The sequence below is a fragment of the Ipomoea nil genome, unplaced genomic scaffold (genome assembly GCF_001879475.1).
Source record: "Ipomoea nil cultivar Tokyo-kokei standard unplaced genomic scaffold, Asagao_1.1 scaffold2922, whole genome shotgun sequence".
In the NCBI taxonomy this organism is placed as follows: domain Eukaryota; kingdom Viridiplantae; phylum Streptophyta; class Magnoliopsida; order Solanales; family Convolvulaceae; genus Ipomoea; species Ipomoea nil.
In genome coordinates, this window is record NW_017619350.1 from 1490844 (window position 1) to 1516062 (window position 25219).

Below are 25219 nucleotides of genomic sequence, written 5' to 3' on the forward strand. Positions count from 1 at the left end.
GTGTCCATGGGACCTTTCGCGCGACTGCTTCAGTTAGTGTTGGGTCGCCCATGACGACTGGCTTTGATACCAAATGTTATGGACCGGAATGTTAGGATCGCGTCACAGGCCTAGAAACTTTGAGTGCTTCTTCTCCCCAATCTTTCCTTAATGGAAACCCAAAATTATCAATTTCCAAGTCCCCATCTTCAATTACATAGGTAGCTATTTATACATAATAATATAAAACTACCCACTACCTAGGTGCCTGTAACTACCTAAGAAAGTGATTATCTCATTATCCCACTATAATAATAATAATAATAATAATAATAATAATAATAATAATTATAATTATAATTGTAACAACACTATGGTTGTAACATTCTCATTATTATAACCTTTAATCTCAATTCGTTCCCCAAGGTCATACCAATTTTATTCATTGAATTGAAAATGCATTCAATATTACATAATAATCAAAGAGGATAATTGCTAAGCCATCTGTGAAGCATTAACAAGCATTGTTTTGGCTTATATTCTGGTGCTGTGTGGCCTGCTCCCTGATGTTTAACAACAAATGAATGCTAATTACATTCAAGCTAAGTATTAATGCTATATATGATTGTTGAAATATAATATTAATGTCTTACCTTTACAGTTGCATATGTCAACTCATACTCATTCTGCGAATACTTCATGGTGTATCTGCATTCATCAAAGTTACAACACCTTTCAGTTAAAGCCCCCATTAATGGTGATCCCAAGAAGTTAAACATCAGACCCACCCTGCAACTTGATCGTCAACAAACCAAGGTCTCCACTCGTCTTCAACCCCAACTTCTAAGGACTCTATCCATTCTTCTGTGCTCAAATGAGGAACAACCATGTCGTGATCCCCACTGTACACTTAGAGAATTAGCTTCTTAAAAACCACGGTTAATTAAGATGGAACACAAGAAAGATGATGGTTACGTTGCTCAATTGAAAGCATCTCCTGACCTGTAGATTAGAACTCGACAAGATTTGTTGGTAAAACTCTTATGATAATCAACGGTGCTTTGGACATCATAAATGTATGCTTCATCAGTTCTCTCCCCAGGAACTTCATATTGCAAGCTCTTATTGCATCTCACCCACTCTGTTATTGTTTCCTGTTGGCAACCAGATATTCACATCATCATCATCACTGTGATCTTTTTCTTTTTTTTTTTTTGGTTTCATTTTTAATATCATTTACTCACTAGACATACCTTACGCACATGAAGTGCTTTCTGGACAATTTTGTTATTTGCCCAAATGGAGGAGTACAAATAATTATCATGCTGCATATATATATATATATATATATACCTTAGTTAAGACAAAACAAGAAAGATTAAGATGTTATAGAATGGAAGTATGTATATGAGGCTACAGACTTACTCTGCACCAGTACTTTTGCAGTAAGAAGGGACTGGTAAGATTTTCACCATTAGAGCTCCCCTTTAGACTCAGTAAATTTTCATTGCTACACTGTGGTTCTAAAATGTGGTCCCTATAAATCTTTTTGGTACACTACACACAAAACCATACTGATACTTGTAACTGGATCCTTGAAGATAAATTTGATATTCTTTTATGAGCAAAAATATATATATATATATATATATATATATATATATATATATATATAAACTGCGAGCTGCTAACCATTGATACTCTTTGAAGATCATATTGACAGGCTTCATTTTGTGGATGTTCATCCATGTAATCTCCATTGCAACTTACTTTTGTGGACTGCAATGCAGCAGACATGATTTAAACTACATTTTACACATAAACTAACATTCAAATACTACCTAGTACCTACCTTGTATAGATTGTCTGATAAAAGCCCCATTCGATGAGCATATACCACTCTATTGTTGAAGTCTGCATATTTGTCAGTCAATGGATTGCCTTCCACATAGCCCTAAACCATATATATATGTTCAAATGCATGCATCTCAACAATCATAATTAACCACATTAATTAACTAAATATAGATGAGACACGAGAAATTAAAGGGAGTTGATATATATAATCGAGGTAGATGTACTTTGATATTTAGACGCGGCTCAATTCCAGATTGTAAACCTACCAAAACAAACAAACAACAACAACATTATAGGGTAGCTAGCTACTCCATATTTGATTTCTGCATCTATCCAAATTGCACAACAGAGAAGAAGGTAGGTACCATCATATATTTTACGAACAACCTGTGGAACAATAATTCCAGTATAGGATTCTCCTGCAATGTACAGCGGATTGCCAAGGAATTTCGGGTGGTCCAGGAGCCACTGCTCTTGTCACAAAAGTTAACAACATATATATAGTTTCCCTCCAATTTGTTGGAAAAGAAAAATAATATAAAAAAATATCTTACGTGTATGAGGAAATCATAAGCAAGCTGTGCAGACAGAGTATCATTAGACATGTAATTAGGTTCGGGTGTTTTAGCATAGGAGAATCCTGTCCCAACAGGTTGATCCAAAAATATAATGTTGGCCACCTGCTAGTATAGATAGTCAATATATATGTAAAGGATTTTGTTACTCTCACAGACATTTCTATGAATTAGGAGTAATGTTAGTTAAAGAAGGGAGCTGAGGGAAAGATTGAAAACCTAACCTTGGTCCATGCATACTGGTTCAACTCCAAACATGGGATTTCACCAGTGGAATTAGCATAGTTAATGGTGAAAGGACCTATCTTCAACAAAAACATACATAAATCCAATTCAATGGCTCAGCACTGTAACTTGGTCTCTTCTTCTAAATACTTAATAGTAGTTTATCAAGGCTAATAACTGTAACCATGCCTGCCTATATATGCATCACAGAAACAAAAATGAAAATGGAACATATATACCAATCTCATAGAGGATGCCGGAGAGAGCAGAGCAACCCGGACCACCATTGAGCCATAGCAAAAGTGGGTCACTTTCTGGGCTCTTCTCAGACTCAATGAAATAGTAGAAGAGTTGAAGTTGTTGAAATTCTCCCACACCTATGTAACTAAACACCATATACCAACAAATCTTAATTAGCTCCAACCTATCCTAGTCATAATGATCGATACACTACAGGACTTAGAAAGAAAGAAAGAAAGAAACACAAGTAGTGTTACCCAGTTTCAAGCTTGAATGGAAGTTTTCCTGGGAATCCAGGTAAAGTGTCAACCACTGAATGTGAATATGATCGAGCCAAAAACAGCAGTAGCAACACAAGGATTTCCATTGGTGAGGCCATCAGAATTATGCTTCGATCTGCACCTGACACTGCTGCAACATATATATATGTCATTCATAGAGCATTAAAAAGTTGTGCCCTTTAATATCTATCCTAGAGATGGAGGAGCCCAAATGCTTACCCACAACAAGGATAAATCTATACTTTTTCTTTTCTTTTCTTTTTGTCCTTGGTAAGTTTTTAATTGCGAGCAAAGCAAGGCGTTTAATCTTTGTGTACAAACAGGATAGATGGGGGATCCATGGAAAAGTCTACACAATCGCTTTCCAAACTAATTGAAATGAGTTATTGTTGCAGACGTACAAATCAATGAAATAACTCCTGTAGGTCTGTGTGTAGTTGAGTGGATTTTCATGCATGCATGCAATTACTCCTTGGGGCCCCTCCTGTTAGACATGTTATATTATTATTATTATTAAATGTAACATTATATATTTATATTAGTTAGTTAGACTTTGATTTAGTCAATAACTTCTAGCTAATGTATAGGGATAGTTAGACTAGTCATCTAAGTCTATTGTATCTCTGTGTAACAGTTGATTGAATCTATCTACGCAAACTATTCTCTAATTTGGCCGGAATCAGTAAGCCCAGGTTTCTCTCCCTCTCTCTCACAGCCATGCCCACGGTCACCACCGCCGGCCACCACAAATAATCTTTCCACCCCGAACCACTTCGTCTCCATGAAGCTAACTACCAAAAACTTCATATTCCGCGGCCTATGCCCGGAATTTCGTAGTATGCAGTTTGAATGGAAGTTTTCCTGGGAAACCAGGTAAAGTGTCAATCACCAAATGTGAAAAGGTTGTAGCACAAAATAGGAGTAGCATTAATACAAGGATTTTAAATGTTGAGGCCATGAATGAGAATGCTTCTCCAGCCTACTATACACTGCTACAAGTTTGCAACAACTAACTCATTTCATGGGGCACTTGGTAATGAGGATTAAGGCATATTGCCTTCAAAAATAATAATAATAATAATAACTTTTAGAACCTTTCACTTTTTTTTTTTTTTTAAATCTTAGTCAACCATTTTCAGGTTTGATATAAATTAGACCTTGTTCTTCGTTAACTAGTCCCAAAGAATCTTTAAATGTGAATCTTGGGTTAATAGAGTTTTTAAATCTTATTCTTATGTATGCCTTGGAAAGAGGAACCAATTTGCTTGACTCTTTGTTTGAAATTTTATTGATCCAATGATTCTTAGATATGATTTTATTTTTTCCTCTTTACCTTCTTTGTTGGGTGCTTAATTTTATTCATTTTTTTTATTACATATGGGAATCAGAGTTTGCAGTTTTAAATAGTTGTGTTACCATGTGCTTAGTTTATTATTGTCATTATTATAAGTTTATAACCTTTTCTCTGAATTCATTCTCCAAGGTCATAGCAATTTTATTCATTGAATTGAAAATGCATTCAATATTACATAATAATCAAAGACGATTATTGCTAAGCCATCTCTGAATCATTGACTGACATTGTTGTGGCTTATATTCTGGTGCTGTATGACCTGCTCCCTGATGTTTAACAAGAATCACATGTTAATTAACCTAATTACTGCACTAATTAATTACATTCAAAGTGTTGAACCCTATAACACTTTGTTCCTAAAAGGTTGAATTTCCAACCCCAAGGGCCCCCAGGCCTCGACTCGATAGAGTATCTGGGAGGATGTAAACACAGAGACTAGACTTTTGCTTAATGCGCACAATGAGTCCCCCCCTCACTTTGAGAGACTAGACTTTTGCTTAATGCGCACAATGAGTCCCCCCCTCACTTTGAGAGGTTGCTCCCACATTGTCACTGGTGAGACTCGATCCCAGTCATTGCTCTCAAACTTCACCAATGTGACCAACTGTGCTGCCCATGTGGGCTGAACCCTATAACACTTGTTTAAATGAAATCTTACCTTTACAGTTGCATATGTCAACTCATAGTCCTCCTGTGAATATTTCATAGTGTATCTGCATTGCAATTTGCATTCATCCAAATTACAACACCTTTCAGTTAAAGCCATTAATGACTATTAGAAAAATCCCAAGAAGTTAAACAACATACCCTGCAACTTGATCTTCAACAAACCAAGGTCTCCACTCGTCTTCAACCAAAACTTTTAAGGATTCTATCCATTCTTCCGTGCTCACATGAGGAATAATCATGTCATGATCCCCACTGTAGGCTCAGAGAATTAGCTAGCTTCTCCAAATTCATGGTTAAGATGGAATACAAGAAAAAGACAATTGTGGGCTGCTTGAAAACGTCACCTGTAGATTAGAACTCGACAAGATTCGTTGATGAAACTCCGATGATAATCAACTGTGCTTTTAACATTAAAAACATATGCTTCAGCTCTCTCCATACCAAAATCATACTTCATGCTTTTATTGCATCTGACCCACTCTGTCACTGTGTCCTGGTGGCAATCATCATCACTGTAAACTTCTCTTTGCTTCATTTCATTTTTGTGGATCAATGGTTAATATCTTGTACTCAGTAGACATACCTCATGAACATGAAGTGCTTCCTGGACAATTTTGTTATTTGCCCAAGTGTAGGAGTACAAATAATTATCATCCTGCATAAATGTACAACTTAAGACAAATCAAGAAAGCTTAAGATATTATAGAATGGAAGTATATCAGACTACAGACTTACTCTGCACCAGTGTTGTGGTATAAGGAGACTAGTAGGATTTTGATTTTCACCAACAGAGCACACATCTAGACTCAGTAAATTTTCATTGCTACACTTTGGTTCTAAAATTTGCGCCTCGTTAATCTTTCCAGTACACTACACACAAAACCATACCGATAGTTGTAACTCGATCCTTGAAGACATATTTGATATTCTTACCAAACAAAACAAAAAATGTTTGCTAACCTTTAATACTCTTTGAAGATCAAACTGACATGCTGCATTTTGTGGATGTTCACCTATGTAATCTCCATTGCAACTTACTTTTGTGGACTGCATTGCAGCAGTTTGTGAAAATGCAGACATGACTTAAAACTACATTTTACGAATTAACATTCAAATACTACCTTGTATAGATTGTCTGATAAAAGCCCCATTCGATAAGCATATTCAATAACACCATTGGGGTCTGCATACTTGTGAGTCACTGGATTGCCTTCCACATAGCCCTAAAATGCATCTCAAAAATCATAAGCACATTACCTAACAAGAATTGGATCAAATGGCAGAAAGGGAGTTAGTTGAGATGAGATGTACTTTGATATTTAGACGCGGCTCAATTCCAGATTCTAAACCTACCAAAACAAACAAACAACAACATAAGTTAGCTACTCCATATTGCAGCTTAAGTCGGCATACAAATTGCAGAGAAGAAGGTAAGCTAAGCTAAGCTACCATCATATATTTTGCGAACAATCTGTGGAACAATAATTCCCATATAGGAATCTCCAGCAATGTACAGCGGATTGCTAAGGAAATTCGGGTGGTCCAGGAGCCACTGCACTTGTCAAAAATGTTAAGAACATAAATTCTCTGTCAAATTAAAGTCTGCTTTAAATTTATTAGAACAAAAATTAAAGTTTTTCTTACCTGTATGAGGAAATCATAAGCAAGCTGTGCAGATATAGTATCATTAGACATGTAAGCTTCGGGTGTTTTAGCATAGGAGAATCCTGTCCCAGCAGGTTGATCCAAGAATATAATGTTGGCCACCTAGTACAGTTAATATGTAAAGGATTTTGTTACGAACTCTCACAATTCAACACAGACATTTCTATGAAAGTAGGAGTAATGTTAAAGAAGGAATGGAAAGATTGAAAACTAACCTTGGTCCATGCATACTGGTTCATCTCCAAAGCGGGGATGTCCCCAGTGGAATTAGCATAATTAATGGTGAAAGGACCTTCAACAAAACATACATAAACCCAAGGATGGTTTGGGAGTTTTAATAATGTAATCAAGGTTTCCGTTCCCTAAAGTATATGTAGCATATATAGAAACAAATATGAAAATGAATGAGTTAACATATATATATATACCAATCTCATAGAGGAGGCCAGCAAGAGAAGAGCAGCCTGGACCACCACTGAGCCATAGCAAAAGTGGATCACTTTCTGGGCTTTTCTCAGACTCAATGAAGTAGTAAAACAGTTGAACTTCTTGAAATTGTCCCACACCTATGTACCTGAATGAAACATACCAACAAGATGTCAACACCATCAAATCTTACACTAGAGAGGCAGAAAGAAAGACAGAAAAAAAGGTTACCCAGTTTGGAGTTTGAATGGAAGTTTTCCTGGGAAACCAGGTAAAGTGTCAACCACTGTATGTGAAAACGTTGTAGCCGAAAATAGGAGTAGCAATACAAGGATTTTCAATGTTGAGGCCATGAGAGGGCTTCTCCAGCCTACACTGCTACAAGTCTGCTACTATACTCTATTATCTTGAATGCATATGGCTGGTAGGTATGGTGTGTATAGTGTTTAGTTCTTACTTTTTTATAGGCATTTTATTTTTGGTGATTGAATATGTTGGGTGCTTAATATAATTCATATTATCTTATATTTTATTACACGTGGGGAATCACAGTTTGCTGTTTGAGATATTGTATGACCATGTGCTTAGTTATTATAACATTTACTCTGATTCCATGTGCTAGGCCCCAAGTTAATTATTTTATTAATTAATTAATAATATGCTCATCCTCTTTCAATAGCAGCAATCATACATGTTCTTGTCCCCAAGTTTATTATTTTATTAATAATATTCGTATTCCATTCTCTTTCAATAGCAGAAATTAGCAAAGGAAGGTGCTGAAATGGGTGGTAAGTGAATGAAGCATTATTCTCTTACCAAAAAATCACGAGTTCGATTCTTGTTAATACTCTCTCAATTGAGCTATACAAGAGCGGAGTTCACCCAGTGCACATCCTCTGGTAGTGGCTATACGTTTCCATCGTCGCCTACATTAGCAAAGTATGCACTCTATCATTAATTGGTATCAAACATAATATTCTCTTCTGTGGGAAGCATTTGAGTTGTAGAAGGGAAGATCAGAGCAACTGAAACCTCTTTCAAATCTCAAAAGATTAGATTTTTAACAGAGAAAGATATCAAAGGTCATTGCAATTTTATTCATTGAATTGAATATGCATTCAATATTACATAATAATCAAAGAGGATAATTGCTAAGCCATCTCTTAATCATTGACTGACATTGTTGTGGCTTATTTTTAACAGAGAAAGATATCAAAGGTCATTGCAATTTTATTCATTGAATATGTATGCATTCAATATTACATAATCAAAGAGGATAATTGCTAAGCCATCTCTGAATCATTGACTGACATTGTTGTGGCTTATACTCTGGTGCTGTATGACCTGCTCCCTGATGTTTAACAAGAAATGAATGTTAATTACTGCACTAATTACATTCAAAGTGTTAACTCTATAATTAATACTTGTTGAAATGCAGTCTTGCCTTTACAGTTGCATATGTCAACTCATAGTTATTCTGTGAATATTTCATGGTGTATCTGCATTCATCAACATTACAACACCTTTTAGTTAAAGCTATTAATGTATATTAGAAAAATCCTAACAAGTTAAACAACGGACCCTGCAACTTGATCTTCAACAAACCAAGGTCTCCAATCATCTTCAACGGCAACTTGTAAGGACCCTATCCATTCTTCTGTGCCCAGATGAGGTGCAACCATGTCATGATCCCCACTGTATGCTTAGAGAATTAGTTTCATAAAAATCATGGTTAGTTAGGATGGAACACGAAAGCTAATTGCAACTTGAAACTGTCACCTGTAGATTAGAACTCGACAAGATTTGTTGGTGAAACTCCGATGATAATCAACTGTGCTTTGGACATTAAAAATGTATGCCTCAGTTCTCTCATTAGTATCACCTTTCATGCTTTGGTTGCATCTAACCCACTCTGTTATCGTTCCCTGTTGGCGACCAGATATTCATATCATCATCACTGTAAACTTTTCTTTGCTTCGTTTTTATTGATGCATGATTAATATCTATCCCTTGTACTTGCTAGACATACCTCATGCACGTGAAGCGCTTTCTGGACAACTTTGTTATTTGCCCAGGTGGAGGAGAACAAATAATTATTTTCCTACATATGTAAATGTACAACTTAATTACCACAAAATAAGAAAGCATAAGATAGATATTATAGAATGAAAGTATATTATATTGGGTTAGATACTTACTCTGCACCAGTGTTGTGGTAAATTTTCACCAACAGAACTCACATCTAGAGTCAGTAAACTTTCATCGCTACACACCGGTTCTAAAATTTGCGCCTGAAAAATCTTTTCAGTACACTACACACAAAACCACACCAACAGCTGTAATTGTAAGTCATTCATATGGATCATTGAAGACAAATTCGATATTCATTTATAAGAAAAAACTAACCTTTGATACTCTTTCAAGATTATATTGACATGCAGGATTTTCTGGATGTTCATCGATGTAATGTCCATGGCATGTTACTTTTGTGGACTGCATAGCAGAGCAGCAGATTGTGAAATGAAGCAGACAGGATAGCTCAAATGATTTAACTTTATAAATTAACATTCAAATACTAAAACTCAATCAAATCAAATGCAAAAATTTGTGAAACTACCTGGTATAGATTGTCTGATAAAAGCCCCATTCGATGAGCATACATGACTCTATTATTGTTGTCTGCATATTGGTCGGTCACTGGATTGCCTTCCACATATCCCTAAATCATGTTTAAATACATCCCAAAAATCATAAGCACATTAACTAACGTAACAATAATAGGATCAAACGTGAGAAAGGGAGTTCAGATGTACTTTCAAGTTTAGATGTGGCTCAATTCCAGATTCTAAACCTACCAAAACAAACAAAGAACAACATAAGCTACTCCACATTACAGCTTAATATAATTCTGCACATCCACACACAATAAATAAGAGCATTGGAATGCAGATATATTGCAGAGAACAAGGTAAGCTACCATCATATATTTTGTGAACAACCAGCGGAATAATGATTCCAGCATAGGAATCACCTGCAATGTACAATGAGTTGCTAAGGAATTTCGGGTGGTCCAGGAGCCACTGCAGTCACAGAAACGTAAAGAACATAAAGTAAATTCTCCCTCAAAGTCTGCTTTAAATGTATCGCCAACAAAAATTACAAAAATTTCTTACCCCTCTGAGGAAACTATAAGCAAGTTGTGCGGATAGTGTATCATTACACATGTAAGCTTCCCATGTTTTGTCATAGGAGAATCCTGTTCCAACTGGTTGGTCCAAAAATATAATGTTGGCCACCTAGTGAATTTGTGAAGGATTTTGTTAGTCAGAATGAACACAAACCATTCTATTACCCAAGAATAAATAGAAAAAAAAAATGAAATTAGGAGTAATATTACAGATGGCAATGTTTCAAAACCTTGGTCCACGCATACTGGTTCAACTCCAAAGTTGGGATGTCTCCAGTGGAATTTGCATAATTAATTCTCAAAGGACCTTCAACAAAACATAAACGCCAGGCTTGTTTGAGAGTTTTAATAATATAATGTAATTAAGGATTCTGTTAAAAGTTTCAGCGCTAATAACTCTAAGTCTCTAATGAGTTCTCAAAAGTATATATATCATAGAAACAAAAATGATAGTGATAAATATGAGAAGATACCTATCTCATAGAGGAGGCTAGAGAGACCAGAGCAGCCTGGGCCTCCAGCGAGCCAGAGAAAGAGCGGGTCACTTTCTGGGCTATTCTCAGATTCAATGAAGTAGTAAAACAGTTGAACTTGTTGAAATTCTCCCACACCTATGTAACTAAACAGCATATACCAACAACATGAATATCATCAAATCTTAGGTCCAACCTAGTGCACCAAACTCTAGTGATAATGATACACTACAGACTTAGAAAGAAAGACAAGTGTTACCCAGTTTCGAGCTTGAATGGAAGTTTTCCTGGGAATCCAGGTAAAGTGTCAACCACTGAATGTGAAAATGATCGAGCCAAAAACAGGAGTAGCAACAGAAGGATTTCCATTGGTGAGGCCATGAGAATGCTTCTGCAGAATGCAGCCTACACTGCTGCAACATATATATGTCATTTATAGAGCATTAAAAAGTTCTTTATTGCCACCAACTACTTTAATTTACTGTCTCATGTCTGGAAGCAAGCCCTTTAATAAGTTTGGACCCAAACTTGTCCTTCACTGCTCTATCATAGATGGAAGAGGAAAATGCTATGTGTCTTAATTGACTTACAACCCCCAAATGCTTATACATGAGTACCCAACTACCCACAACAAGGATAAATCTATACCTTTTTTCTTCTATTTTTGTCCTTGGTAGGTTTTTGCGAGCAAAGCAAGCCGTTTAATCTTTCTGTACAAACAGGATAGATGGGGGATCCATGGAAAAGTCTACACGACTACACTATCGCTTTCCAAACTAATTGATATGTCATGACAATAGCCATGACATGAACCAATTATAAAGCATCAAATGAAGAGGAAATTATGCTATAATCATTGCCTTATTTTGTTAGAATAATTTAGGTAGCAAATTATTACAGAGATTAATATAATTGTATTAAGTGAAAAATATCAATCAATATTCCTTATTCTATACTCTTCCAGCTCTAATTTTCGTCTCCTATCCCTCTGCTCTTTCTCTCCTTTTCTCTTCCTTGAACTCTGCCGCCTGGAAGTGTGAACAATAATAGGAGTTTGATATGGACGTGGAGCCAAAAATCTGTTCAAAAGATATTGTAGCCATTGCAATCCTATCTATTATTCTAACAATTGGTGCTTTCAGTGATTTCTCCATCCTGAAAGTATCCCCTTACCAGTATCAATTTATATATTTATTTATATTTCGTCACATCACAATCGGAAAACTTACGCCGTCAACGCTGGATTCTAGCTTCCGCCAACGGATCTCCGTCGCAAGGAGCAACAGACAAAGCTTATCAACATCGTCTGCCAGCTTTTCCGGCGAAGCACAGCGGCCATCGCCCAGCCACTGCCGTTCACCATTCTTTCCAGCCCGATCAGCAACCCCATTCAACTTAATAATAATACAATAAAAGAAAATAACTATACAGCCATAAACTCCTCAAAATAAACATTTTCTCCACATATAATTTCTAAAAAAAAAAAATTTAAAATCATCATAGTATAATGTCACCATCCATTCTCGATGAGTAACAAAAAATTATGAATAGATAGTATATAAAGTCCATACATCAAAATCTTTGTATCTTCTCCATTTCTAACCAAAAACAATAACAATATATATATATATATATATATATATATATATATATATATATATATATATGTGTGTGTGTGTGTGTGTGTGTGTTAGAATAACGTTCTAGTTTTACTAATCAGCCAAATGTAAATATACCATACATTCATAAATTCTTATTTACACTATATAAAATTCGTTGAATTTGTTATATATATATATATATATATATATATAAAAGATAAAATATTTCAAACATAAAAATCATCACATTAGCAGCAAATTTAAACGAATCCGATCCCTTCAAAAAACATGCAATCTTATTTATGGAATATGCATCGATCCAATGCATAATCAAAGAGGATAATAGCTAAGCCATCTCTGAAGCATTGACAGGCATTGTTGTGGCTTATATTCTGGTGCTGAATGACTTGCTCCCTATTGTTAATGAAGAAAAGCATGCTTAAATTCTTCCAAGTGTTGAGTTAGTTGTGTAATCAATACTTGTTCAAATGTTGTCTTACCTTTAGAGTTGCATATGTCAACTCATACTCCTTCTCTAAATACTTCATGGTGTATCTGTATTAATTATATTCATCAACACTTTTCAGTTAAAGCCCACATTAATAATTAATAATGTATCTTATATTACAAAAATCCCAACTTAAACAATAGACCCACCAACTTGATCTTCAACATACCAAGGTCTCCACTCGTCTTCAACCGAAACTTTTAAAGACTCTATCCATTCTTCTGTGCCCACATGAGGAACAACCATGTCGTGATCCCCACTGTACGCTTACAGAATTATCTTCGTTCTTAAAAATATTGGTTACAAGAAAGAAAGATATATAATGGGTACATGCTTGAAAGCGTCATAATGAAGCTAAGGTCTACATGGTGAATTTATAATGGATTTTTATATGGTGTAACAGAAACTTATCAACATATAGTGCATAAGGTCTACATGTTACCAAAACCTTTGCATCTTCTCCATTTCTAACCACAAATATTAACATTATATTTATGCAACAATAACGTTCCAATTTTATTACAGCCAAATTAAATATTCCTATCCGTTCATAAATTCTTATTACACCATATATAAAAATCATCACAATAGCAATAAATCAATCCCTTGCTATTTTAATCATGGAATATGCATCCAATTACATAATCAAAGAGAATAATTGCTAAGCCATCTCTGAAGCATTGCCAAGCATTGTTGTGGCTTATACTCTGGTGCAGTATGACCTGCTCCCTATTGTTAATGAAGAAAAGCATGCTTAAATTCTTCAAAGTGTTGAGTTAGTTGTGTAATCAATACTTGTTCAAATGTTATCTTACCTTTACAGTTGCATATGTCAACTCATACTCCTTCTCTAAATACTTCATGGTGTATCTATATTATATTCATCAACACCTTTCAGTTAAGCCACATTAATAATGTATCTTATATTACAAAAATCCCAAGAAGTTAAACAATAGACCCACCCTGCAACTTGATCTTCAACAAACCAAGGTCTCCACTCGTCTTCTACCGCAAAGTTTAAGGACTCTATCCATTCTTCTGTGCTCAAATGAGGAATACCCATGTCATGATCCCCACTGCACGCTTATAGAATTAGCTTCTTCAAAACCACGGTTAAGATGGAACGAACGCAAGAAAGATGATGGCTAGCTACTCGAAAACATCACCTGTATATTAGAGCGCGACAACATTTGTTGGTGAAACTCTTATGATAATCGACTGTGCTTTTGACATCATAAATGTATGCTTCAGTCCTCTCTACATTAACTTTATAATTCAAGGTCTTATTGCATCTGACCCACTCTGTTATTGTTTCCTGTTGGCAACCAGATATTCATACCATCATCATCACTGTAAACTTTTCTTTAATTTGTTTCATTTCTTATGGATGTACGGTTAGTAGTATCATTTAGTCACTAGACGTACCTCACGCACGTGGAGTGCTTTCTGGACAATTTTGTTATTTGCCCAAATGGAAGAGTACAAATAATTATCCTCCTGCATGAATGTACAACTTAAGACAAAACAAGAAAGCTAAGCTTAAGAAGTTATAGAATAATGGAAGTATAGTTGAGGCTACAGACTTACTCTGCACCAGTGTTGCAATAAAAGGAGACTGGTAACATTTTCACCAATAGAGCTCACATCTAGACTCAGTAAATTTTCATTGCTACACTCTGGTTCTAAAATTTGCGGCATGTTAATCTTTTCAGTACACTACACACAAAACCACACCGATAGTTGTTAGTTGGATCCTTGAAGACAAATTTGATTAAAATTCTTACAGAAAATAAACTGTCTGCTAACCTTTGATACTCTTTCAAGATCATATTGACATGCTGCATTTTGCGGATGTTCATCTATGTAATGCCCATCGCAACTTACTTTTGTGGACTGCATTGCAGCAGTTTGTGAAATGAAGCAGACATGATTTAAAGTTTAAACTACATTTTACAAATTAACATTATTCGGATACTACCTCGTACAGATTGTCTGATAAAAGGCCCATTCGATGAGCATATACCACTCTATTGTTGCAGTCTGCATATTTGTCAGTCGCGGGATTGCCTTCAACATAGCCCTAAACCATGTTTAGAGACATCCCAAGAATCATAAGCATATTAACTAATAACAAGAATAGGATCACACATACACTAGAAAGGGATCGAGTTGAGATGTACTTTGATATTTAGGCGTGGCTCAATTCCAGACTCTAAACCTACCAAGACAAACAAACAAAATAAGCTAATTCGGAAGAGCATTGGACTGCTAATTGCAGAACTGAGAAGGAAAGTTACCATCATATATTCTTTGAACGATCTGTGGAATAATAATTCCGGCATAGGAATCTCCCGCAATGTACAGTGGATTACTAAGGAATTTCGGGTGGTCCAGGAACCACTGCAGTTCTCACAAAAGAGAAAGCCATCAGTTCTCTACTTTTGGGAACCAATTGCAGTATAATACTAACACTTATCCCAACTGACTGGAACAAAAATTACAAATTTTCTTACCTTTATGAGGAAACTATAAGCATATTGTGCAGATAAGGTATCACTACACCTGTAAGCTTCCCATGTTTTGGCATAGGAGAATCCAGTTCCAACAGGTTGATCCAAAAATATAATGTTGGCCACCTGCTCATTTTGTAAAGAACACAAACATTTATGTATATTACCTTCTGTAGATCTGTACCTAAAAATAAATTGTTGGGTGGAGTCCGGTGACTAAAGGGATTGCTGAGCGGAGGCCTGAAGGGCCAAGTCCAGCACCTTGCCTCTCGAAAATGTGGTGATATAAAAGGGGAAATATAGTTATATCTAGTTTTAGCGTAGTGGTAAACGTTGTATCTAACATAAATATAGATTGGATTAATCTTAAAGATTGAAAACTAACCTTGGTCCATGCATACTGATTCAACTCTAAAGATGGGATGTCCCCAGTGGAATTTGCATAGTTAAAGGTGAAAGGACCTAGCTTCAACAAAACATCATAAACCCAATTAAAGGGGGTTTAATAATGTAATTAAGGTAAGTATCACAGAAATTAAACAAAAATGATAGTGAATGAGATGATGGAGATGGAACATATATATATTATACCAATCTCATAGAGGAGACCAGAAAGAGCAGAGCAACCTGGGCCTCCAGTGAGCCATAGAAAGAGCGGATCGTTTTCTGGGCTCCTCTCAGATTCGATGAAGTAGTAAAACAGTTGAACTAGTTCAGATTCTCCCACACCTATGTAACTAATTAAACCAAACATACCAACAACAACAACATCATCATCAAATCGTAGGTATAACCGAGATAACCAGACAGTGCAGAAAGAAAGATAGAAGGGTTACCCAGTTTGGAGTTTGAATGGTAGTTTTCCTGGGAAACCAGGTAAGGTGTCAACTACCCAATGAGAAAATGTTGGAGTCAAAAACAGTAGCAGCAACACAAGGATTTTCATTGGTGAAGCCATGATCACTGAATCACTGGAAGCAAGCCCTTTAATAAGTTTGAACCCAAACTTGTCCTTCACTGCTCTATCCTAGAGATGGAGGAGGTAAATAGCCAGAAATGTCTTAATTGACTTCAACCCCCAAATGCTTATACATGAGTACCCACAACAAGGATAAATCTATACCTTTTTTCTTTTCTTTTTGTCCTTGGTAGGTTTTTGCGAGCAAAGCAAGCCGTTTAATCTTTATGTACAAACAGGATAGATGGGGGATCCATGGAATGGTCTTGGACTCTCGATCTACACGACTACACTATCGCTTTCCAAACTAATTGATATGTCATGACAATAGCCATGACATGAACCAATTATAAAGCATCAAATAAAGAGGAAATTATGCTATAATCATTAAATTATTTTGTTAGAATAATTTAGGTAGCAAGTTATTACAGACATTAATATAATTGTATAGGTGAAAAATATCAATCAATATTCCTTATCCAATACACTTCCAGCTCTAGTCTCTATCCCTCCGCTCTTTCTCTCCTTTTCTCTTCCTAGAACTCTGGCACCTGGAAATGTGAACAATAGGTGTTTGATATGGACGTGGAATCAAAAATCTGTTCAAAAGATATTGTAGCCATTGCAATCCTATTATTCTAACAATTGGTGCTTTCAGTGATTTCTCCATCCTGAAAGTATCCCCTTACCAGTATCAATTTATATATTTATTTATTTATCGTCACATCACAATCAGAAAACTTACGCCGTCAACGCTGGATTCTAGCTTCCGTCGCAAGGAGCAACAGACAAACTTATCAACATCGTCTGCCAGTTTTTCCGGCGAAGCATAGCGGCCATCGCCCAGCCACTGCCGTCCACCATTCTTTCCAGCCCGATCAGCATCCCCATCGCCGCACCAGCAGCCGTGAACACCAGTCCCAGCCTTCTCCGAAGACGCCTTCAGCCACTGCCACCATCACTGCCTGGAGTTCTTCCGTTGATTTCGCAGCCAAATCAGTGAAGCTTCCTCCATTTTTCAACAGTACCCACGGAATAACCGACGATCAGTAATCAACTTTCCAAATTCCAACTGTCCTAAAATTTCAATTATCCGTCAGTTAACAATTAAGGAGTATAATTTTTTTTTAATATAAAACATTTAGCTTTTTTGGTTAATTATTTGTTTAAAAAGAAAAAATCAAATCATATCCACCTATGTCTAGCATGAGAGTGACTCTCCCAAATAAGAGGTCATAGATTTGAACCACAGTAGAGACGGTATTGACTTGTGATGCAGAACATAGCACACATTCACGCACATTTGATCTCATACTATGTCTAAAATTAAGACTAATAGCGACTGGTTCATAGATGTCTATTGTATAATAGACGCTAATGAGCTGTTTTATACTAGTGGTCATTGCTTCATATGTTGATCACATGGTGAATTTATAATGGATTTTTATATGGTGTAACAAAAACTTATCAACATATAGTACATAAGGTCTACATGTTTCCAAAACCTTTGCATCTTCTCCATTTCCAACCACAAACATTAACATTATATTTATGCTACAATAAAGTTTCAATTTTATGCCAAGACCTTGTAATCTAATGGCACTTGGGTTGAACTCTGATATGAGAGGTTGTAAGTTCGAGCCTCAGGCATTATTAGCTCTAATAGAGTCAATAGCATTCACAAAATAAATAAAGTTCCAATTTTACTACAGCCAAATGTAAATATACCTATCCGTTCATAAATTCTCATTACACCATATAAAAATCTTCACATTAGCAATAAATCAATCCCTTGCTATTTTAATCATGGAATATGCATCCAATTACATAATCAAAGAGAATAATTGCTAAGCCATCCTTTATGTGTATTATACTTGATGGGGTGTGAACCCCGTGGGCTTGGGGCCCAAGAAGAAAAGAGATAAAGCCCAGACAAAGAAGGGAAGCCCAAGAAGAAAATGGAGCAAGCCCAAAAGAGATACGAGCCAAACCGAGAAGTCGGCTCGACCCGGAGGTCGGCACGGGTAGAGGGTCGGACTAACTAGCCGTTATTCCTAATTATCTACCCTTAAAAGTCCTATTTATCTACCTCATCCATAACCCCCAAATAAAGGCTACCTATTAAGTCTCCCACTTATTACCCCACTAATAACCAAGTTAATACCTATTAACTACCTTACTAAATGGTCCAACGGACACTTTTGGGGATGTGCTAGCTATAAAAGGAGGAGAAGACAAGAAGAAAGTGGGGGGGGGGGGGGGATCCACTCATTCACCTACACACATGGGAGGACTCTCCCAAATATTATCCTCCCACTCACCATCCTTTCTCTCATAGAATACTACACCACTCTCCCAAGAGAAGGCAATTTCACATACACAACAAGAAAGTTATCAAGAAGACTCCATTCTACCAAAAGAAGCATACTCCATCTCTATATACAAAATAGCCATACAACATGTACAAAGACACCTACAAAATACATAGTGGAATTAGGCTTGGCACCGCCCAAAAAGGCCCGTGGTTTTCACCTTTCGGTTTCCACGTAAAAAATCATCGAGTCATATTTTTTCTATTTTAGTAGCCTTATTATGAAAGGTGTATCCTCCAGCCAAAGGTTGTGTTGGACCTCCTTGGGCCTGAAAACCCTAAAACCAACAATACTATTATGTTAAGAGTTTATGTATATATTATGTATTCTGTTAGATTATGTATATTATCCTTCAAAAAAAATTATGTGCATTATGTTAGGAGTTTATGTGTATTCTATTATACAATTATGTACATTCAAAACATTTTTTTTAAGTTAACAGCAAAAACGAGAAATGAAATTTCTACAAAAAAAAAAAAAAAAAAAAAAAAACAAAAAAAAAAAACAAAAACAAAAACAAAACGACGTCGTTTTCGACTAAACTGGTACGCAATATAATTTGCCACACTCTAGACCTGCATTGGTTCCTAGTCTCATGCCTCTCATGGATCAGGTCTGGATCAACCCGAGTTTTTAATTATTTCTACATTTAATTTATAAAAATTATTAATTTTATATAATTCCTTATATATATTTACTGAGTTGGGGCGCCATTATATCGTTGGTGGCAACAAATACTACCCCACCTACTTGCCTCACCATGTTCAATTGAGGTGAGTAAAGTCAAGTAGCATTTGCTAAATAACTAGTAGTTCAATGACACCTCGGTGACTCTTCTAAATGGGATGTCATAGGTTTGTATAATAGAGTCTGTCATACTAAAAAAAACATAAATGTTCTAATTTTATGACTAGAGATAAGATGAAGTTATCAAATATTTCTAAATATAAAAAATAAATTAAATTAATTTTTTTTTTAAAAAAAAGGACAACTAGTTGTCATGTAATAGTTATATTGTGTGGGCCACGATTGATGTCGTTTCATGAAATTGTTTTCAGGCGATCCGTTGCAATGTATATTATTCTAACACATAAAGTACATTATTTTAACACATAATGTACATTATCTTACCCCGAAAATTTTATTATTCTAACACATAATGTACATTATTGTAACTCATAAAATTCAACAACGTCATTTTGAATCGTGATCCAAACAACTGTGTGGACCATAATTTGTCATTATCATGGCAGACAACTCAAAGTTGTCCATCAACCATGTTGGGCAAACCATAATAACACGCAGATTAAACCTAGAACGAGTCAAGGTGCAAAATGTGTTGATCACATCTTACAACTTTGGGCAATTATAACCCTAGTCAAATTGGTTGGACAGTGAATTTGGTAATCACAAAATTCTAAGTCCTGTAGACAGAAAAATGAAACTGAATCGTTTAACAACTCCTAGTGCATAATCAGTAAGTAGAGGGTCAATCCCTTCAAAAGATCGCCAAAAATTTACCATTTTAATTATGGAATATGTATTCAATATAATATTAGATAATAATCAAAGAGGATAAATGCTAAGCCATCTCTGAATCATCGACATACATTGTTGTGGCATATATTCTGGTGATGTATGACCTGCTCCCTGAGGTATGTTTAACAACAAATTAAATCAATGCTAATTAGTGCACTAATTACATTCCAAGTGTTAAACTTATGATTAATGCAGGTTGAAATGTTGTCTTAATTACCTTTACAGTTGCATATGCCAACTCATACTCATTCTGTGAATACTTCATGGCATATCTGCATTCATCAACATCACAACACCTTTCAGTTAAAGCCATTAATGTACGTTACAAAGAACCCAACAAGTTAATTAAACAACAGACCCTGCAACTTGATCTTCAACAAACCAAGGTCTCCACTCGTCTTCAATCGAAACTTTTAAGGATTCTATCCATTCTTCTGTGCTCACATGAGGAACGATCATGTCGTGATTCCCACTGTATAAGCCCGTTCACATAATTAGCTTCTCGAGAACATATAATAGAACACGAGAAAGATAACGGATAGACTAGTGCTCGAATTAAAAGAGTTAATTACCTGTAGACTAGAACTCGACAAGATTTATTAGTGAAACTGCGATGATAATCAACCGTGTTTTTGACATTATAAACATATGTTTCACTCCTCTCCACTTCAGGTGGACCACTCAATGTATGGTTGCATCTAAGCCACTCTGTCATAGTTCCCTGTTGGCCATTATCATCACTGTCAACTTTCTCTTTATTTGCTTCATTTTTATGGTTAATATATTGATCTCTCATTCTCGATTTCTAACCACATATATTGCATAAGGTCTACATGTTACCAAAACCTCAGCATCTTCTCCATTTCTAACCATCCACAAATATTAACATTATATTTATGCTACAATAACGTTCCAATTTTACTACAACCAAATGTAAAAATACCTATACATTCATAAATTCTTATTACACCATATAAAAATCATCACATTAGCATTAAATCAATCCCTTGCTATTTTATTTATGGAATATGCATCCAATTACATAATCAAAGAGAATAATTGCTAAGCCATCTCTGAAGCATTGCCAAGCATTGTTGTGGCTTATACTCTGGTGCTGTATGACCTGCTCCCTATTGTTAATGAAGAAAAGCATGCTTAAATTCTAAGTGTTGAGTTGTGTAATCAATACTTGTTCAAATGTTATCTTACCTTTACAGTTGCATATGTCAACTCATACTCCTTCTCTAAATACTTCATGGTGTATCTGTATTATATTCATCAACACTACAACACCTTTCAGTTAAGGTCCAGATTAATAATGTATATTACAAAAATCCCAAGAACTTAAACAATAGACCCACCCTGCAACTTGATCTTCAACAAACCAAGGTCTCCACTCGTCTTCAACCACAAAGTTTAAGGACTCTATCCATTCTTCTGTGCTCAAATGAGGAATAACCATGTCATGATCCCCACTGCACGCTTATAGAATTAGCTTCTTCAAAACCACGGTTAAGATGGAATGAACGCAAGAAAGATGATGGCTAGCTACTCGAAAACATCACCTGTAGATTAGAGCACGACAAGATTTGTTGGTGAAACTCTTATGATAATCGACTGTGCTTTTGACATCATAAATGTATGCTTCAGTCCTCTCCTCGCATCTGACCCACTCTGTTATTGATTCCTGTTGGCAACCAGATATTCATACCATCATCACTATAAACTTTTTTTTAATTTGTTTCATTTCTTATGGATGTATGGTTACTTGGTAAGTATCGTTTAGTCACTAGACGTACCTCACGCACGTGAAGTGCTTTCTGGGCAATTTTGTTATTTGCCCAAATGGAAGAGTACAAATAATTATCGTCCTGCATGAATGTACAACTTAAGACAAAACAAGAAAGCTAAGCTTAAGAAGTTATAGAATAATGGAAGTATATGAGGCTACAGACTTACTCTGCACCAGTGTTGCAATAAAAGGAGACTGGTAACATTTTCACCAATAGAGCTCACATCTAGACTCAGTAAATTTTTATTGCTACACTTTGGTTCTAAAATTTGCTCCTCGTTAACCTTTTCAGTACACTACACACAAAACCACACCGATCATTGTTAGATCCTTGAAGACAAATTTGATTAATATTCTTACAGAAAATTAAACTGTCTGCTAACCTTTGATACTCTTTCAAGATCATATTGACATGCTGCACTTTGCGGATGTTCATCTATGTAATGCCCATCGCAACTTACTTTTGTGGACTGCATTGCAGCAGTTTGTGAAATGAAGCAGACATGATTTAAACTAACATAATTCGGATACTACCTTGTACAGATTGTCTGATAAAAGCCCCATTCGATGAGCATATACCACTCTATTGTTGTTGTCTGCATATTTGTCAGTTGCGGGATTGCCTTCAACATAGCCCTAAACCATGTTTAGAGACATCCCAAGAATCATAAGCATATTAACTAATAACAAGAATAGGATCACACATACACTAGAAAGGGATCGAGTTGAGATGTACTTTGATATTTAGGCGTGGCTCAATTCCAGACTCTAAACCTACCAAGACAAACAAACAACATAAGCTAATTCGGAAGAGCATTGGACTGCTAATTGCAGAACCGAGAAGAAGGTAAGTTACCAATTACCATCATATATTCTTTGAACGATCTGTGGAATAATAATTCCGGCATAGGAATCTCCCGCAATGTACAGTGGATTACTAAGGAATTTCGGGTGGTCCAGGAACCACTGCAGTTCTCACAAAAGAGAAAGCCATCAGTTCTCTACTTTTGGGAACCAATTGCAGTATAATACTAACACTTATCCCAACTGATTGGAACAAAAATTACAAATTTTCTTACCTTTACGAGGAAACTATAAGCGTATTGTGCAGATAAGGTATCACTACACCTGTAAGCTTCCCATGTTTCTGCATAGGAGAATCCAGTTCCAACAGGTTGATCCAAAAATATAATGTTGGCCACCTGCTCATTTTGTAAACAACACAAACATTTATGTATATTAAGGGGATTGTTGAGCGGAGACCTGAAGGGCTAAGTCCAACACCTTACCTCTCGAAAATGTGGTGATATAAAAGGGGAAATAAAGTTATATCTAGTTTTGGCGTGGTTGTATCTAACATAAATATACATTGGATTAATCTTAAAGATTGAAAAGTAACCTTGGTCCATGCATACTGATTCAACTCCAAAGATGGGATGTCCCCAGTGGAATTTGCATAATTAAAGGTGAAAGGACCTAGCTTCAACAAAACATCATAAACCCAATTAAGGGGAATTTAATAATGTTATGTAATTAAGGTAAGTATCACAGAAATTAAACAAAAATGATAGTGAATGATATATATATTATACCAATCTCATAGAGGAGAGCGGAGAGAGCAGAGCAACCTGGGCCTCCACTGAGCCATAGCAAGAGCGGATCGTTTTCTGGGCTCCTCTCCGATTCGATAAAGTAGTAAAACAGTTGAACTTGTTCAAATTCTCCCACACCAATGTAACTAATTAAACCAAACATACCGACAACATCATCAAATCGTAGGTATAACCAGACACTGCAGAAAGAAAGATAGAAGCTAAGGGTTACCCAGTTTGGAGTTTGAATGGTAGTTTTCCTGGGAAACCAGGTAAGGTATCAACTACCCAATGAGAAAATGTTGGAGCCAAAAACAGCAGCAGAAACACAAGGATTTCCATTGGCGAAGCCATGATCACAATGCTTCTCCACCCTGCAACAACTCATTTCATGGAGCGTCTAATAATAGTCCCTCAGCTCTCTCCATCTACTTTTTTGAGTGACAGTGAAACCGCGTCCGCAGTTACTACAAATAGTATTTTATGACAAATATATTCCCTCCATTTAGCACGTCTCTTTTTTTTTTTTTGAAAACACGTCTCTTTTTAATACCTATGAAACATCGTACTTTCGACATTTCTAACCCTCAACGCCTCAACTATCCATGGCAACCACAAATTATTATGTGGACCTTGTGGATCATAACATTATTTGTATGTTGAATATACATTATATAAAATAATATATTTTTAGTACTCAAAAAATGCATTTTTTTTAATATAATATATATTTTTAATATAATAATAAAAGTACAATATTTGTATATTGAATGTATATTATTTGATAATATATAAAATAATATATTCTCGGTACTCAAATAATGTATTTTTTAATTATGATCTACACAATAATAATTGTCATGGCCACACTCTGGACTTGAATTGGTTCCTAGTCCCATGCCTCTCATGGATCAGGTCTAGGTCAACTCGAGTTTTTAATTATTTCTAAATTTAATTTATAAAAATTATTAATTTTTTTTGAAGGGATAGAAATTATTAATTTTATATAATTCCTTATATATGTTTACTGAGTTGGGGCGCCATTATATCGTTGGTGGCAACAATACTACCCCACCTACTTGGCTCACCATGTTAAATTGTGGAAGTAGCATTTGCCAAGTAGCTTGTAGTTCAATGACACTTCGGTGACTCTTCTAAATGAGATGTCATTGGTTTGTATAATAGAATTTGTCATACTAAAAACATAGATGTTCTAATTTTATGACTAGAGGTAAGATTAAGTTATCAAATATTTCTAAATATAAAAAAAATAAATTAATTTAATTTTTTTTTAAAGGACAAGTAGTTGTCATGCAATAGTTATTGTGTGGACCACATTTGATGTCATTTCGTATAAAATTTTTTCACGCGGCCCGCTACAATATACATTAGTCTAACGCATAATGCACATTATAT

The 25219-nt window shown here is 35.7% G+C and overlaps 5 protein-coding genes across 5 annotated transcripts; all 5 read right to left on the minus strand.

Annotated features, from left to right (window-relative positions):
• Positions 1-399: 399 nt before the first annotated feature.
• LOC109161381 (serine carboxypeptidase-like 13) lies at positions 400-3449 on the minus strand. The gene is made up of 15 exons (XM_019309749.1): positions 3377-3449; positions 3134-3287; positions 2876-3021; positions 2636-2712; positions 2391-2516; positions 2202-2304; positions 2061-2098; positions 1832-1933; positions 1672-1758; positions 1405-1536; positions 1233-1304; positions 982-1133; positions 768-881; positions 633-687; positions 400-542 (listed from the first exon to the last, which is right to left on the minus strand). Exons 2-15 carry the CDS (start codon positions 3253-3255, stop codon positions 459-461), a joined length of 1410 nt encoding a protein of 469 aa, XP_019165294.1. The 5' UTR covers positions 3256-3287; positions 3377-3449; the 3' UTR covers positions 400-458.
• A 1194-nt stretch (positions 3450-4643) lies between these two features.
• LOC109161390 (serine carboxypeptidase-like 13) lies at positions 4644-12368 on the minus strand. Its single transcript, XM_019309759.1, has 15 exons — positions 12161-12368; positions 7503-7649; positions 7274-7419; positions 7061-7137; positions 6825-6947; positions 6630-6732; positions 6492-6529; positions 6302-6403; positions 6141-6227; positions 5916-6050; positions 5764-5835; positions 5525-5673; positions 5319-5432; positions 5170-5224; positions 4644-4777 (listed from the first exon to the last, which is right to left on the minus strand). The coding sequence occupies exons 2-15, from the start codon at positions 7622-7624 to the stop codon at positions 4694-4696; spliced, it is 1407 nt and encodes a 468-aa protein (XP_019165304.1). The 5' UTR covers positions 7625-7649; positions 12161-12368; the 3' UTR covers positions 4644-4693.
• On the minus strand, positions 8346-21223 carry LOC109161387 (putative serine carboxypeptidase-like 52). The gene is made up of 4 exons (XM_019309756.1): positions 20992-21223; positions 20778-20891; positions 20637-20691; positions 8346-8622 (listed from the first exon to the last, which is right to left on the minus strand). Exons 1-4 carry the CDS (start codon positions 21213-21215, stop codon positions 8539-8541), a joined length of 477 nt encoding a protein of 158 aa, XP_019165301.1. The 5' UTR covers positions 21216-21223; the 3' UTR covers positions 8346-8538.
• Positions 13505-16508, minus strand: LOC109161389 (serine carboxypeptidase-like 7). Its single transcript, XM_019309758.1, has 14 exons — positions 16387-16508; positions 16142-16287; positions 15936-16012; positions 15554-15676; positions 15338-15440; positions 15221-15258; positions 15019-15120; positions 14847-14933; positions 14628-14756; positions 14466-14537; positions 14207-14355; positions 14003-14116; positions 13856-13910; positions 13505-13769 (listed from the first exon to the last, which is right to left on the minus strand). Exons 1-14 carry the CDS (start codon positions 16506-16508, stop codon positions 13686-13688), a joined length of 1401 nt encoding a protein of 466 aa, XP_019165303.1. The 3' UTR covers positions 13505-13685.
• A 69-nt stretch (positions 21224-21292) lies between the features above and the next one.
• LOC109161391 (serine carboxypeptidase-like 13) lies at positions 21293-24341 on the minus strand. Its single transcript, XM_019309760.1, has 14 exons — positions 24036-24341; positions 23804-23949; positions 23611-23687; positions 23291-23413; positions 23075-23177; positions 22948-22985; positions 22746-22847; positions 22595-22681; positions 22379-22507; positions 22219-22290; positions 21985-22106; positions 21781-21894; positions 21629-21683; positions 21293-21549 (listed from the first exon to the last, which is right to left on the minus strand). Exons 1-14 carry the CDS (start codon positions 24155-24157, stop codon positions 21466-21468), a joined length of 1374 nt encoding a protein of 457 aa, XP_019165305.1. The 5' UTR covers positions 24158-24341; the 3' UTR covers positions 21293-21465.
• Between the last annotated feature and the right edge of the window lie 878 nt (positions 24342-25219).